Source organism: Chanodichthys erythropterus, chromosome 19, assembly GCF_024489055.1.
Source record: "Chanodichthys erythropterus isolate Z2021 chromosome 19, ASM2448905v1, whole genome shotgun sequence".
Classification (NCBI taxonomy): domain Eukaryota; kingdom Metazoa; phylum Chordata; class Actinopteri; order Cypriniformes; family Xenocyprididae; genus Chanodichthys; species Chanodichthys erythropterus.
Window position 1 is genome coordinate 1,179,476 of NC_090239.1, and position 16,974 is coordinate 1,196,449.

Here is a 16,974-nt window from a genome sequence, read left to right on the forward strand (position 1 = left end):
GATAACTGTTAAAAAGCTTTAAAAAACATATATTTACTATGGTAAATTAACTGTATTTGCTGTAAATGGTCTTTTCCATCTATGATCGAGATGGTTACAGGTTTGCTAAAAATATAAAACATAATACCTTTTTACGCATGTGCTGAAAGGCCTTAAAGCGCTTGAACCCCAATGATTGCTGCTCGCAGCTATTTTTCAGATCAAGTTTTGTTCTCATCTGATAATATCAGTGCAGTCAAATCGCTAATATTACTGAACACTAATAAATGTGACCTTTGACCCCCGCAGCGCTCCATAGAGGGTGCTCATGGTTTCAGCCCGCGGCCTGTCGACATGAGCAACGTGACGCTGTCCAGAGACCTGCATGTGAGTGGAGCTGCTTCACAAATGCACAAAACAACTCAAGATTGACATTTTTAAACACGTCCTTGTGCTCGTGTGTTTCAGTCGATGGCGGAGCTGCTGGCCGAGAACTATCACAACATTTGGGCTCAGAAGAAAAAACTGGAGCTGGAAGCCAAAGGTCTGTCTGACATCCGTGAAATATCTCTTTCATCTTTACTGGATATGTTTCTCTGTCCTTTAATCAGAATTCATGCTTTTTAACGGCTCTTATTTACAGCCAACAACCTGTTCTCCATGTAAGATCTTGTGTGCGTCACTATTGTCATAGTAATGAAGCAAATCCTCCTACATCAGTGCAGCTTTCCTCCTTGGAACTCACAGTACGGCTGTCTTTAAATGTTTATAAGTTATTATGGCTAAAATATTATGGCTAAAAATCAGCTTCCCTAAGGAGAAAATTACTGGAGATTTTACTTCCAGAACTGACTGTTGTGCTTTATAGAAAATTAACAGAAATGAAAAGTCTGAAGAAATACTTTGCATTGTTGGATACAGTGTCTCATGCATTTTTGCACATTTATTTGAAATGTAGTGGGTCACTCAGGTATTATACAGAAAATACTGCATGTAATATGCATATCGCATACTACAGGTGTGATAGTATGTCCTTCTGAACATGTAAACCCAAGCACGACCATTAGATGGTGCTGTGTTCACTCCAGTGTGTGTCTGCTGCTTTCTAACGTGTGTGTTTGGATTGCCAGGAGGAGGAAGTCATCCATTACTGGTTCCTTACGACACTTTAACTGCCAAAGAGAAATCCAAAGACCGGGAGAAAGCACAAGACATCCTGAAGTTCTTTCAGATCAATGGATACAGCGTCTCAAGGTGTGTGTGTGTGTATGTGTGTGTGTGTGTGTGCCTGCTTCACATCCATCTGTGGACACTGATTCATATCTCATTTGTAAATATTCATAAATAACAAAAATATTTCAGAAAACAAGTAACTAAGACTGCATTTATTTGATAAAAATACAGTAAAAATGTGAAATATTATTACAATGTAAATCAGCTGTTTTCTATGTGAATATATAGTAAAGTATAATTTATTCCTCTGATCAAAGCTGAATTTTCAGCATCATTACTCCAGTCTTCAGTGTCACATGATCCTTCAGAAATCATTCTGATATGATGATTTGCTGCTCAAGAAACATTTATGATTATCATCAATGTTGAAAACAGGCATATTTTTGTGGAAACTGTCATACATTTCATTCTTCAATGTTCTTTAATGAATAGAAACATTTAAAAAAACAGCATTTGTTTGAAATAGAATCTTTTGTAACATTATAAATGTCACTTTTGATCAATTTAATGCATCCTTGAAGTATAAACTTTCAAAAGTATCAAAAAATCTTACTGACCCCAAAAGTGAAATTCTCAAAAAAAAAAAAAGAATTGATTAAATAAGTTTTTATATACAGTATATATATATTTAATATCTGTGTGTTTGTGATGTGAGCAGGGCGATGAAAGAACAGGATCTGGACACTCCGTCTATAGAGAAACGCTTCGCATACACGTTTCTGCAGCAGCTGATCACGTATGTGGACGAAGCTCACGGACACATGCTGGAGTTCGGTGAGTCGCTCGCTTTAACGCCTGTATCCATCTCTGTGCTTCAGCCGTGGATCCTGATCATCCTCCTCTTGATTTCAGATGCTGGAATTCGACTGAAAGGGGAGAAAATCCCTCACGAGCAGCAGGTCAAATTCTTCGGGAAGGTCTGATTCACTCTAACACGCTTCATTTCAATCACTGATTAGATTCCTACACTGAACGAATCATTGTTTCGCTCATTTCCAGGTCGTGCTGCCGCTGGTGGACCAGTACTTCAAAAACCACCGGCTCTACTTCCTGTCCACCGCTGTTCGACCAATCAGCAGCGGCGGCCACGCCTCCAATAAAGAGAAGGAGATGGTGACCAGGTGAGGTGATGTTAAAAATGTGGCGACTCACAGAGCTATAATTTACCCAGAATGCCCCTGTTCTTCTGTTTGTAAATGCACTTGTACTGTGATTTGGTTTGGTATCCACTGTTTTCTCTCTCTCAGCCTGTTCTGCAAACTGGGCGTTCTGGTGCGGCACCGGATCTCATTGTTTGGTAAGATGTTTGAAGCTTGTTTGCGGTTGTTTGTTGCGTGTGTTTTGCTCTTGAAGCTCAAATAAGTCTTTGTCCAACAATATCTGACGGAGCTGCGATCTTAACAAGTGCTGACGTTTGATCATTTCAATGTGACGCCGTGGGATTAAGTTAGTAGGCCTGACATGATTGTTGATTAATCATCTAATAATGGTTATTTGATCACAATTATCTGAGAAAACAACAATAATTGTGCAGTTTAAATTTGGCCAAATCATATTTTGCTCAAGAACATACAAAATAAAAAACACTGTTGTAAAGTACATAAAGATGGTCTTCGTTCATACGAAATTAAGGTTTTTGGGATTATATTATATTATATTATATTATATTATATTATATTATATTATATTATATTATATTATATTATATTATATTATATTATATTATATTATATTATATTATATTATTCACAGCATTAAAGTAATTAATATAGGCTTATTGTATTATAATTTTGTTATATAGTAATTATATATTATATATAATAAGTAATTATATAAATATTAATATTTACAACACTATTTTGTAAATACAAAACCTATTTTATTATAAATTTTATTGTAAAATGATATATGTATTAGTAATAATAATAATAATAATTATTATTATTTTTTATTATAATTCATTATATAAATATGAATATGCAAAGCATTAAAGTAATTCATATGAGCCTATTTTATTATAATTAATATTATATTATATATCATAATTATATTATATTTTATTAGAATTAATTATATAAATATTAATATTATCATTAATATTAAGAAGTAGTAAATGTAAGTAATTTTATATTATATGTAATAAGTAATTATATAAATATTAATATTATCATTAATATTAAGAAGTAGTAAATGTAAGTAATTTTATATTATATGTAATAAGTAATTATATAAATATTAATATTCACAACACTAAAGTAAATCACATGGGCCTATTTTATTATAGATGTTATTGTGAAATTATATATGTATTAATAATAATAATAATGATATATTTTATTATAATTAATTATAAATAGTAATATTCAAAGCATTAAAGTAATTCATATAAGTCTAATTTTATAATTTATATTATATTATACATAATAATTGTATTATAATTAATTATATAAATATTAATATTCAAAGCATTAAAGTAATTCATATGAGCTTATTTTATTATAATTCGTGTTATTAAATTATATATAATAATTGTATTGTATTGTATATAATTCATTATATTAATAGTAATATTCAAAGCATTAAAGTAATTCATATAAGCCTATTTTTTATCATTTGTATTATATTATACATAATAATTGTATTATAATTAATTATATGCATATTAATATTCAAAGCATAAAAGTTATTCATATAGGCCTATTGTATTATAATTTTGTTATATAATAATATAATTATTATTAGTAGTAGGAGTAGTAATTGTAAGTAATTATATATTATTTGTAATAAGTAATCATATAAATATTAATATTCACAACACTAAAGTAAATCACATAGGCCTATTTTATTATAAATTTTATTGTTAAATTATATATGTATTAATAATAATAATATATTTTATATTATAACAAATTATATCAATATTTATATTCAAAGCATTAAAGTAATTCATTTAAGCCTATTTTATTATAATTTATTAATTGCAATTATCAGCACAAAACTCATGATAGTGACAGGTTTACTGAGGTGCTGTTAGTGCGATTAGAGAGTGTGAAATGTGTCCATGTGTCCGAGATCAGTAATCCGTGTGTTTCTCTCAGGGAATGACGCCACCTCCATTGTGAACTGCCTGCACATCCTGGGACAGACGCTGGACGCCCGGTCAGTCGACACGCATCACTACAGCTCATGTTATAGTGGATCAACACGACACATGATACATCTGATCTCTCAAAAACATTTTGTGTCGCATTTTGTGTTCAGGACTGTGATGAAAACCGGTCAGGACTCTGTCAAAGCGGCTCTGAGGGCGTTTTTCGATAACGCATCAGAAGATTTGGAGAAAACCATGGAAAACCTGCGGCAGGGTCAGTTCACACACACGCGGATGCAGCCCAAGGGCGTCACACAGATCATCAACTACACGACGGTCGCGCTGCTGCCGGTGCTGTCCTCGCTGTTCGAACACATCGGGCAGAACCTGTTCGGAGAGGATCTCATCTGTGAGTCAACTTCCTTCTGACCAGGAAATGGGCTGCAAATGAGTGTCATTAAACTGCACTATATATATATATCTGCACATCTCAGACACCTGCTCCTGAATAACTCATATATCAGCCGCGGCGTGTCTCAGATCTCATGACGCTTCTCGTGTCTTCTCTGTGTCATTGCAGTGGATGATGTCCAGGTTTCCTGCTATCGGATATTAAACAGTTTGTACTCACTTGGAACCAGTAAAAGTATTTATGTTGAGAGGTAAATCACAATCCTAAAGAAATTGATTCATCCTAAACAAAGTGATTCATCCTGAACAAAGCGATTCATTTTAAACAAGTAGATTCATTCTAAACAAACTAATTCATTTTAAACAAAGCGATTCATCCTAAACAAAGTGATTCATCCTAAACAAGTAGACTCATTCTAATCAAATTGATTCATCCTAAACAAATTGATTCATCCTAAACCAATTGATTCAACCTAAACAAATAGACTCATGCTCATCAAATTAATTCATCTTAAACAGATAGACTTATTCTAACTAAATTGATTCAGCCTAAACAAAGTGATTCACCCTGAACAAATTGATTCATCCTAAACAAATAGGCTGCGTCCGAAAACTGGAAAATGCTGCCTTCCGAGGACACATTTCAAGGTAGTAAGGCATCAAGGCACGTCCGAATCCAATGTTAGCTTCACTTCCTCTCTCATGAGATACCTTCATCTGATCGATTTTTGAAGGAAGCATAGATGTATCCTTAGCTGCCTTTGATATCCCACAATCCTGTGCTTTCCATTCTGTGACAGTTGAGCTAGAAAAATAAAGATGGCGTCCGAAAGTTGCGTTTGTACAAATGTACGATTTTGATCAACATATTTCAATTTTGATATCATTTCTATCAATAAATTAATACTGTAGTAATTAAATATTTGTTTAGTTCTCACCAAAGCTCACGCTATATTGCTGTAGATCATTAAACTGTTACGCTGCCTCAGAAGTCTGTCCGAAATAAATTTCGTGAGGTACCTTCATGCACAAATGCTGCCGTACAAGTCATTCTCTTATAAGATAGCAAGGCAGCAAGACAGCTATCTAAGTTTTCGGACGCAGCCATAGTCTCATTCTAATCAAATCGATTCATCCTAAACAAATTGATTCATCCTAAACAAATTTGATTCACCCTAAACAAAGCGATTCATCCTAAAAAAGTAGACTAATTCCAATGAAATTGATTCATCCTAAACAAATAGACTCATTCTAATCAAATTGATTCATCCTAAACAAATAGACTCGTTCTAATCAAAGAGATTCATCCTAAACAAAGTGATTCATTTTAAACACGTAGATTCATTCTAAACAAACTAATTCATTTTAAACAAAGCGATTAATCCTAAACAAATTGATTCATCCTAAACAAAGCGATTCATACTAAAAAAGTAGACTAATTCCAATCAAATTGATTCATCCTAAACAAATAGACTCATTCTCATCAAATTGATTTGTCCTAAACAAATAGACTCGTTCTAATCAAATTGATTCATCCCGAACAAATTTGATTCATCCTAAACAAAGTGATTCATTCTGAACAAATCAATTCATTTTAAACAAAGCGATTAATCCTAAACAAAGTGATTCATCCTAAACTAATACACGAAATTCCAATCAAATTGATTCATCCTAAACCAATTGATTCATCCTAAACAAATAGACTCATTTTCATCAAATTAATTAATCTTAAACAGACTAATTCCAATCAAATTGATTCATCCTGAACAAATTGATTCATCCTAAACAAATAGACTCATTCTAATCAAATTGATTCATCCTAAACAAATTGATTCATTCTAAACATAGTGATTCATCCTAAACAAAGCGATTCATCCTAAAAAAGTAGACTAATTCCAATCAAAATGATTTATCCTAAACAAATTGATTCATCCTAAATAAATAGACTCATTCTAATCAAATTGATTCATCCTAAACAAATAGACTCATTCTAATCAAATTGATTCATCCTAAACAAATTTATTCATCCTAAACAAATAGACTCATTCTCATCAAATTGATTCATCCTAAACAAAGTGATTTATCCTGAACAAAGTGATTTATCCTAAACAAATTGATTCACCCTGAACAAATTGATTCATTCTAAACATAGTGATTCATCCTAAACAAAGCGATTCATCCTAAAAAAGTAGACTAATTCCAATCAAAATGATTTATCCTAAACAAATTGATTCATCCTAAATAAATAGACTCGTTCTAATCAAATTGATTCATCCTAAACAAATAGACTCATTCTAATCAAATTGATTCATCCTAAACAAATTTATTCATCCTAAACAAATAGACTCATTCTTATCAAATTGATTCATCCTAAACAAAGTGATTTATCCTGAACAAAGTGATTTATCCTAAACAAATTGATTCACCCTGAACAAATTGATTCATTCTAAACATAGTGATTCATCCTAAACAAAGCGATTCATCCTAAAAAAGTAGACTAATTCCAATCAAAATGATTTATCCTAAACAAATTGATTCATCCTAAATAAATAGACTCATTCTAATCAAATTGATTCATCCTAAACAAATAGACTCATTCTAATCAAATTGATTCATCCTAAACAAATTTATTCATCCTAAACAAATAGACTCATTCTCATCAAATTGATTCATCCTAAACAAAGTGATTTATCCTGAACAAAGTGATTTATCCTAAACAAATTGATTCACCCTGAACAAATTGATTCATTCTAAACATAGTGATTCATCCTAAACAAAGCGATTCATCCTAAAAAAGTAGACTAATTCCAATCAAAATGATTTATCCTAAACAAATTGATTCATCCTAAAAAAGTAGACTAATTCCAATCAAAATGATTTATCCTAATCAAATTGATTCATCCTAAACAAATTTATTCATCCTAAACAAATAGACTCATTCTCATCAAATTGATTCATCCTAAACAAAGTGATTTATCCTGAACAAAGTGATTTATCCTAAACAAATTGATTCACCCTGAACAAATTGATTCATTCTAAACATAGTGATTCATCCTAAACAAAGCGATTCATCCTAAAAAAGTAGACTAATTCCAATCAAAATGATTTATCCTAAACAAATTGATTCATCCTAAATAAATAGACTCATTCTAATCAAATTGATTCATCCTAAACAAATAGACTCATTCTAATCAAATTGATTCATCCTAAACAAATTGATTCATCCTAAACAAAGTGATTTATCCTGAACAAAGTGATTTATCCTAAACAAATTGATTCACCCTGAACAAATTGATTCATTCTAAACATAGTGATTCATCCTAAACAAAGCGATTCATCCTAAAAAAGTAGACTAATTCCAATCAAAATGATTTATCCTAAACAAATTGATTCATCCTAAATAAATAGACTCATTCTAATCAAATTGATTCATCCTAAACAAATAGACTCATTCTAATCAAATTGATTCATCCTAAACAAATTGATTCATCCTAAACAAATAGACTCATTCTCATCAAATTGATTCATCCTAAACAAAGTGATTTATCCTGAACAAAGTGATTTATCCTAAACAAATTGATTCACCCTGAACAAATTGATTCATTCTAAACATAGTGATTCATCCTAAACAAAGCGATTCATCCTAAAAAAGTAGACTAATTCCAATCAAAATGATTTATCCTAAACAAATTGATTCATCCTAAATAAATAGACTCATTCTAATCAAATTGATTCATCCTAAACAAATAGACTCATTCTAATCAAATTGATTCATCCTAAACAAATTGATTCATCCTAAACAAATAGACTCATTCTTATCAAATTGATTCATCCTAAACAAAGTGATTTATCCTGAACAAAGTGATTTATCCTAAACAAATTGATTCACCCTGAACAAATTGATTCATTCTAAACATAGTGATTCATCCTAAACAAAGCGATTCATCCTAAAAAAGTAGACTAATTCCAATCAAAATGATTTATCCTAAACAAATTGATTCATCCTAAATAGACTCATTCTAATCAAATTGATTCATCCTAAACAAATAGACTCATTCTAATCAAATTGATTCATCCTAAACAAATTTATTCATCCTAAACAAATAGACTCATTCTCATCAAATTGATTCATCCTAAACAAAGTGATTTATCCTGAACAAAGTGATTTATCCTAAACAAATTGATTCACCCTGAACAAATTGATTCATTCTAAACATAGTGATTCATCCTAAACAAAGCGATTCATCCTAAAAAAGTAGACTAATTCCAATCAAAATGATTTATCCTAAACAAATTGATTCATCCTAAATAAATAGACTCGTTCTAATCAAATTGATTCATCCTAAACAAATAGACTCATTCTAATCAAATTGATTCATCCTAAACAAATTTATTCATCCTAAACAAATAGACTCATTCTTATCAAATTGATTCATCCTAAACAAAGTGATTTATCCTGAACAAAGTGATTTATCCTAAACAAATTGATTCACCCTGAACAAATTGATTCATTCTAAACATAGTGATTCATCCTAAACAAAGCGATTCATCCTAAAAAAGTAGACTAATTCCAATCAAAATGATTTATCCTAAACAAATTGATTCATCCTAAATAAATAGACTCGTTCTAATCAAATTGATTCATCCTAAACAAATAGACTCATTCTAATCAAATTGATTCATCCTAAACAAATTTATTCATCCTAAACAAATAGACTCATTCTCATCAAATTGATTCATCCTAAACAAAGTGATTTATCCTGAACAAAGTGATTTATCCTAAACAAATTGATTCACCCTGAACAAATTGATTCATTCTAAACATAGTGATTCATCCTAAACAAAGCGATTCATCCTAAAAAAGTAGACTAATTCCAATCAAAATGATTTATCCTAAACAAATTGATTCATCCTAAATAAATAGACTCGTTCTAATCAAATTGATTCATCCTAAACAAATAGACTCATTCTAATCAAATTGATTCATCCTAAACAAATTTATTCATCCTAAACAAATAGACTCATTCTTATCAAATTGATTCATCCTAAACAAAGTGATTTATCCTGAACAAAGTGATTTATCCTAAACAAATTGATTCACCCTGAACAAATTGATTCATTCTAAACATAGTGATTCATCCTAAACAAAGCGATTCATCCTAAAAAAGTAGACTAATTCCAATCAAAATGATTTATCCTAAACAAATTGATTCATCCCAAATAAATAGACTCATTCTAATCAAATTGATTCATCCTAAACAAATAGACTCATTCTAATCAAATTGATTCATCCTAAACAAATTTATTCATCCTAAACAAATAGACTCATTCTCATCAAATTGATTCATCCTAAACAAAGTGATTTATCCTGAACAAAGTGATTTATCCTAAACAAATTGATTCACCCTGAACAAATTGATTCATTCTAAACATAGTGATTCATCCTAAACAAAGCGATTCATCCTAAAAAAGTAGACTAATTCCAATCAAAATGATTTATCCTAAACAAATTGATTCATCCTAAATAAATAGACTCATTCTAATCAAATTGATTCATCCTAAACAAATTTATTCATCCTAAACAAATAGACTCATTCTCATCAAATTGATTTATCCTAAACAAATTGATTCACCCTGAACAAATTGATTCATTCTAAACATAGTGATTCATCCTAAACAAAGCGATTCATCCTAAAAAAGTAGACTAATTCCAATCAAAATGATTTATCCTAAACAAATTGATTCATCCTAAATAAATAGACTCATTCTAATCAAATTGATTCATCCTAAACAAATAGACTCATTCTAATCAAATTGATTCATCCTAAACAAATTGATTCATCCTAAACAAAGTGATTTATCCTGAACAAAGTGATTTATCCTAAACAAATTGATTCACCCTGAACAAATTGATTCATCCTAAACAAATAGACTCATTCTAATCAAATTGATTCATCCTAAACAAATTTATTCATCCTAAACAAATAGACTCATTCTCATCAAATTGATTCATCCTAAACAAAGTGATTTATCCTGAACAAAGTGATTTATCCTAAACAAATTGATTCACCCTGAACAAATTGATTCACCCTGAACAAATTGATTAGTGATTCATCCTAAACAAAGCGATTCATCCTAAAAAAGTAGACTAATTCCAATCAAAATGATTTATCCTAAACAAATTGATTCATCCTAAATAAATAGACTCATTCTAATCAAATTGATTCATCCTAAACAAATAGACTCATTCTAATCAAATTGATTCATCCTAAACAAATTGATTCATCCTAAACAAATAGACTCATTCTCATCAAATTGATTCATCCTAAACAAAGTGATTTATCCTGAACAAAGTGATTTATCCTAAACAAATTGATTCACCCTGAACAAATTGATTCATTCTAAACATAGTGATTCATCCTAAACAAAGCGATTCATCCTAAAAAAGTAGACTAATTCCAATCAAAATGATTTATCCTAAACAAATTGATTCATCCTAAATAAATAGACTCATTCTAATCAAATTGATTCATCCTAAACAAATAGACTCATTCTAATCAAATTGATTCATCCTAAACAAATTGATTCATCCTAAACAAATAGACTCATTCTTATCAAATTGATTCATCCTAAACAAAGTGATTTATCCTGAACAAAGTGATTTATCCTAAACAAATTGATTCACCCTGAACAAATTGATTCATTCTAAACATAGTGATTCATCCTAAACAAAGCGATTCATCCTAAAAAAGTAGACTAATTCCAATCAAAATGATTTATCCTAAACAAATTGATTCATCCTAAATAAATAGACTCATTCTAATCAAATTGATTCATCCTAAACAAATAGACTCATTCTAATCAAATTGATTCATCCTAAACAAATTTATTCATCCTAAACAAATAGACTCATTCTCATCAAATTGATTCATCCTAAACAAAGTGATTTATCCTGAACAAAGTGATTTATCCTAAACAAATTGATTCACCCTGAACAAATTGATTCATTCTAAACATAGTGATTCATCCTAAACAAAGCGATTCATCCTAAAAAAGTAGACTAATTCCAATCAAAATGATTTATCCTAAACAAATTGATTCATCCTAAATAAATAGACTCGTTCTAATCAAATTGATTCATCCTAAACAAATAGACTCATTCTAATCAAATTGATTCATCCTAAACAAATTTATTCATCCTAAACAAATAGACTCATTCTTATCAAATTGATTCATCCTAAACAAAGTGATTTATCCTGAACAAAGTGATTTATCCTAAACAAATTGATTCACCCTGAACAAATTGATTCATTCTAAACATAGTGATTCATCCTAAACAAAGCGATTCATCCTAAAAAAGTAGACTAATTCCAATCAAAATGATTTATCCTAAACAAATTGATTCATCCTAAATAAATAGACTCATTCTAATCAAATTGATTCATCCTAAACAAATAGACTCATTCTAATCAAATTGATTCATCCTAAACAAATTGATTCATCCTAAACAAATAGACTCATTCTCATCAAATTGATTCATCCTAAACAAAGTGATTTATCCTGAACAAAGTGATTTATCCTAAACAAATTGATTCACCCTGAACAAATTGATTCATTCTAAACATAGTGATTCATCCTAAACAAAGCGATTCATCCTAAAAAAGTAGACTAATTCCAATCAAAATGATTTATCCTAAACAAATTGATTCATCCTAAATAAATAGACTCGTTCTAATCAAATTGATTCATCCTAAACAAATAGACTCATTCTAATCAAATTGATTCATCCTAAACAAATTTATTCATCCTAAACAAATAGACTCATTCTTATCAAATTGATTCATCCTAAACAAAGTGATTTATCCTGAACAAAGTGATTTATCCTAAACAAATTGATTCACCCTGAACAAATTGATTCATTCTAAACATAGTGATTCATCCTAAACAAAGCGATTCATCCTAAAAAAGTAGACTAATTCCAATCAAAATGATTTATCCTAAACAAATTGATTCATCCTAAATAAATAGACTCATTCTAATCAAATTGATTCATCCTAAACAAATAGACTCATTCTAATCAAATTGATTCATCCTAAACAAATTTATTCATCCTAAACAAATAGACTCATTCTCATCAAATTGATTCATCCTAAACAAAGTGATTTATCCTGAACAAAGTGATTTATCCTAAACAAATTGATTCACCCTGAACAAATTGATTCATTCTAAACATAGTGATTCATCCTAAACAAAGCGATTCATCCTAAAAAAGTAGACTAATTCCAATCAAAATGATTTATCCTAAACAAATTGATTCATCCTAAATAAATAGACTCGTTCTAATCAAATTGATTCATCCTAAACAAATAGACTCATTCTAATCAAATTGATTCATCCTAAACAAATTTATTCATCCTAAACAAATAGACTCATTCTTATCAAATTGATTCATCCTAAACAAAGTGATTTATCCTGAACAAAGTGATTTATCCTAAACAAATTGATTCACCCTGAACAAATTGATTCATTCTAAACATAGTGATTCATCCTAAACAAAGCGATTCATCCTAAAAAAGTAGACTAATTCCAATCAAAATGATTTATCCTAAACAAATTGATTCATCCTAAATAAATAGACTCATTCTAATCAAATTGATTCATCCTAAACAAATAGACTCATTCTAATCAAATTGATTCATCCTAAACAAATTTATTCATCCTAAACAAATAGACTCATTCTCATCAAATTGATTCATCCTAAACAAAGTGATTTATCCTGAACAAAGTGATTTATCCTAAACAAATTGATTCACCCTGAACAAATTGATTCATTCTAAACATAGTGATTCATCCTAAACAAAGCGATTCATCCCAAAAAAGTAGACTAATTCCAATCAAAATGATTTATCCTAAACAAATTGATTCATCCTAAATAAATAGACTCGTTCTAATCAAATTGATTCATCCTAAACAAATAGACTCATTCTAATCAAATTGATTCATCCTAAACAAATTTATTCATCCTAAACAAATAGACTCATTCTTATCAAATTGATTCATCCTAAACAAAGTGATTTATCCTGAACAAAGTGATTTATCCTAAACAAATTGATTCACCCTGAACAAATTGATTCATTCTAAACATAGTGATTCATCCTAAACAAAGCGATTCATCCTAAAAAAGTAGACTAATTCCAATCAAAATGATTTATCCTAAACAAATTGATTCATCCTAAATAAATAGACTCATTCTAATCAAATTGATTCATCCTAAACAAATAGACTCATTCTAATCAAATTGATTCATCCTAAACAAATTTATTCATCCTAAACAAAGTGATTTATCCTGAACAAAGTGATTTATCCTAAACAAATTGATTCACCCTGAACAAATTGATTCATTCTAAACATAGTGATTCATCCTAAACAAAGCGATTCATCCTAAAAAAGTAGACTAATTCCAATCAAAATGATTTATCCTAAACAAATTGATTCATCCTAAATAAATAGACTCATTCTAATCAAATTGATTCATCCTAAACAAATAGACTCATTCTAATCAAATTGATTCATCCTAAACAAATTGATTCATCCTAAACAAAGTGATTTATCCTGAACAAAGTGATTTATCCTAAACAAATAGACTCATTCTAATCAAATTGATTCATCCTAAACAAATAGTCTCATTCTAATCAAATTGATTCATCCTAAACAAATCAATTAATTCCTAAACGAATCGATTAGTCCCTAAGCAGATGGACACATTCTGTGCTTTGTTAGTATTTGATGATGTTCATCATGTGTATCTGATTGCTCTGGCTCTGTTGTGTTCAGGCAGCGTCCGGCTCTCGGTGAGTGTCTGGCCGCGTTCTCGGGCGCGTTTCCCGTGGCCTTCCTCGAGCCCAATCTGAACAAACACAACACATACTCCATATACAACTGCAAAGGCTCCAGAGAGAGAGCAGGTACGACACAATCAAACATGAGACTAATTCACATTCAGCCGTTCACACAGAAGACGATAGGTTCATTGCTCAGCTCGAGTCAGTCGTTGTGTTGTGCTGGAAGCGTTAGGTCTGCCGGCTCAGGTGGAGGAGGTGTGCGCGCTGGTGCCGTCTCTGGAGCGGGCGCTGCAGGAGATCATGGAGCTGGCCGAGTCGGGCATGCGCTACACGCAGATGCCGCACGTGATGGAGGTGCTGCTGCCCATGCTGTGCAGCTACATGTCGCACTGGTGGGAACACGGACCCGAGAGCGACCCGGAGCGCGGCGAGAGCTGCTGCACCTCGCTGACCTCGGAGCACATGAACACGCTGCTGGGAAACATCCTGAAGATCATCTACAACAACCTGGGCATCGACGAGGGAGCCTGGATGAAGAGACTGGCAGGTAATTCTGTGATTGAAGCAGTGTGAGCAAAAACATGCCGGAAAACAAACACTTTGAAATGAAAACCGCCACTGCACACAACCTGTGTTTGTCTCAGTGTTTTCTCAGCCCATCATCGGTAAAGCCAAGTCTCAGCTGCTGAAGACTCACTTCCTGCCGCTGATGGAGAAGCTGAAGAAGAAGGCGGCGACGGTCCTGCAGGACGAGGAGCACATGAAGGCGGAGGGCCGGGGCGAGATGTCGGAGTCGGAGCTCCTCATCCTGGACGAGTTCACCATCCTCGTGCGAGACCTGTACGCCTTCTACCCGCTGCTCATACGCTTCGTCGACTACAACCGGTACGAGAGCGACGGGCGAGCTGCGGTCGGGCTGTTACGGCGTTTGTGACACGTGTTTGTTTGTTTTTCAGAGCGAAATGGCTGAAGGAACCGAACACTGAGGCGGAGGAGTTATTCCGTATGGTGGCCGAAGTCTTTATATTCTGGGCCAAATCACATGTGAGCACGTATTTGAACACTATCTTCGTTTGATCAAGTGTGTTTGAATCAGCTGATGTTTTGGTCAGTTCTGCTCAAGTTCTCTCAGAATCATACTAAAGTCATCATGAAAGGGAAGTTGCACTTCTTCACTATTGTTCTGTTTATCCAAGTGAAAATGCTTCTCAAACAAGAACAAATGTAGGGCGGGGCTTGATTTTGTCTGTGAAGAATGGACTATACGCACGGTTACTTCCTGGTTGTGGTTAAGCCAGCTCGGGCGTTTCCGGTGAACTGTTAGATGTTCATTCTGTAGTCGCTGTACATCGACACAAAACCATCAGTGGTTGACTTCTTAATGTTGTATTCAAATTTTAATGCAGTTATTACATTTACCTAATTTGTCAATAATCCAGTTTTATTGATTGCAATAAAGATGAAGTTATTGGGAGCGTTAAAAACGCTGTTATCTGTAATTAGACACACACATTATTTTCCAGCATTTCAAATGTTATTTTTAATGTGACGACCACAAACATTATTTGTTGATTCTTCTGAGATTGTCCTCATTGTAAAACCAAGCGTTTCAAAATGTAGGAAATTCAACATTTGATAGAAAACACTTATTTAAAAATAAAAAAGACAATAATTAACACTTTAACCAGCAGGTGGCGGCAAAGTAGCATTTATTTGACCATATATCAGCCATTTCCTCACTTCGTTTTTGACTAAATATTAAACATTATAAAATAACTAGGTTTAAAAATACATTTTGTCAATGTGAAGTATGAAATACTCAGAAAATCTGATGAAAAACAATAACTTTTCTTGTGAATGAATGACAGAAAGCGAGCGCCGCTCTCTCTTTATAATCACAGCAGCTGTCAGTCAATGATTTCAGCACATTTTATTCAATTAATCTAACTAAAGTGCACAATAAATATTTAATTTTTGAAGCTTTTTTTCACATAAAAGTGTGAAAACTGATGGTGGAATTGAATTTAGTCGAGGAGGAACACTGAGGAACGTCTTTATTTATTTATTTTTTATGCCGTCTTACATTTGAATAACTAAATTAATGCTGTGCCTGACTATTTAAGTGAATATATTCTGATTATAAACTAAGTATGACACTACTGATGCTCGACACACCAGCACATGACTCTCACCGGAAGTTTTCCAGCTGGCTTATATTACTGCAGAAGTTCTAAAGAACGCTCCGTGCATATAGTCCATTGATTGGATGGTTGTGGTTTGCTATTGGTGGATCTCATGTGAGTGACAGGTTGCCCCGCCCTGTAATCATGTTACACACCCAATACTAACATTAATGAAGATCATCTGTGAAGGAGTGAAGTTCACTTACTCTGACATTGAGATATTTAGAGCGTCTGA

The 16,974-nt window shown here is 31.9% G+C and overlaps 1 protein-coding gene across 1 annotated transcript in view; it reads left to right on the forward strand.

Moving 5' to 3' along the window:
* ryr2a (ryanodine receptor 2a (cardiac)) overlaps positions 1 to 16,974 on the forward strand; it is a 144,216-nt gene that overhangs the window by 88,905 nt on the left and 38,337 nt on the right. Inside the window, exons 54-67 of the mRNA XM_067370143.1 lie at positions 301 to 366; positions 448 to 523; positions 1,110 to 1,233; positions 1,871 to 1,986; positions 2,065 to 2,129; positions 2,212 to 2,333; positions 2,460 to 2,509; positions 4,311 to 4,371; positions 4,474 to 4,712; positions 4,884 to 4,965; positions 14,549 to 14,679; positions 14,783 to 15,103; positions 15,201 to 15,441; positions 15,513 to 15,600. Of these exons, the coding sequence (XP_067226244.1) occupies positions 301 to 366; positions 448 to 523; positions 1,110 to 1,233; positions 1,871 to 1,986; positions 2,065 to 2,129; positions 2,212 to 2,333; positions 2,460 to 2,509; positions 4,311 to 4,371; positions 4,474 to 4,712; positions 4,884 to 4,965; positions 14,549 to 14,679; positions 14,783 to 15,103; positions 15,201 to 15,441; positions 15,513 to 15,600 (1,782 nt within the window). The remainder of the gene's footprint in view (positions 1 to 300; positions 367 to 447; positions 524 to 1,109; positions 1,234 to 1,870; positions 1,987 to 2,064; positions 2,130 to 2,211; positions 2,334 to 2,459; positions 2,510 to 4,310; positions 4,372 to 4,473; positions 4,713 to 4,883; positions 4,966 to 14,548; positions 14,680 to 14,782; positions 15,104 to 15,200; positions 15,442 to 15,512; positions 15,601 to 16,974) is intronic.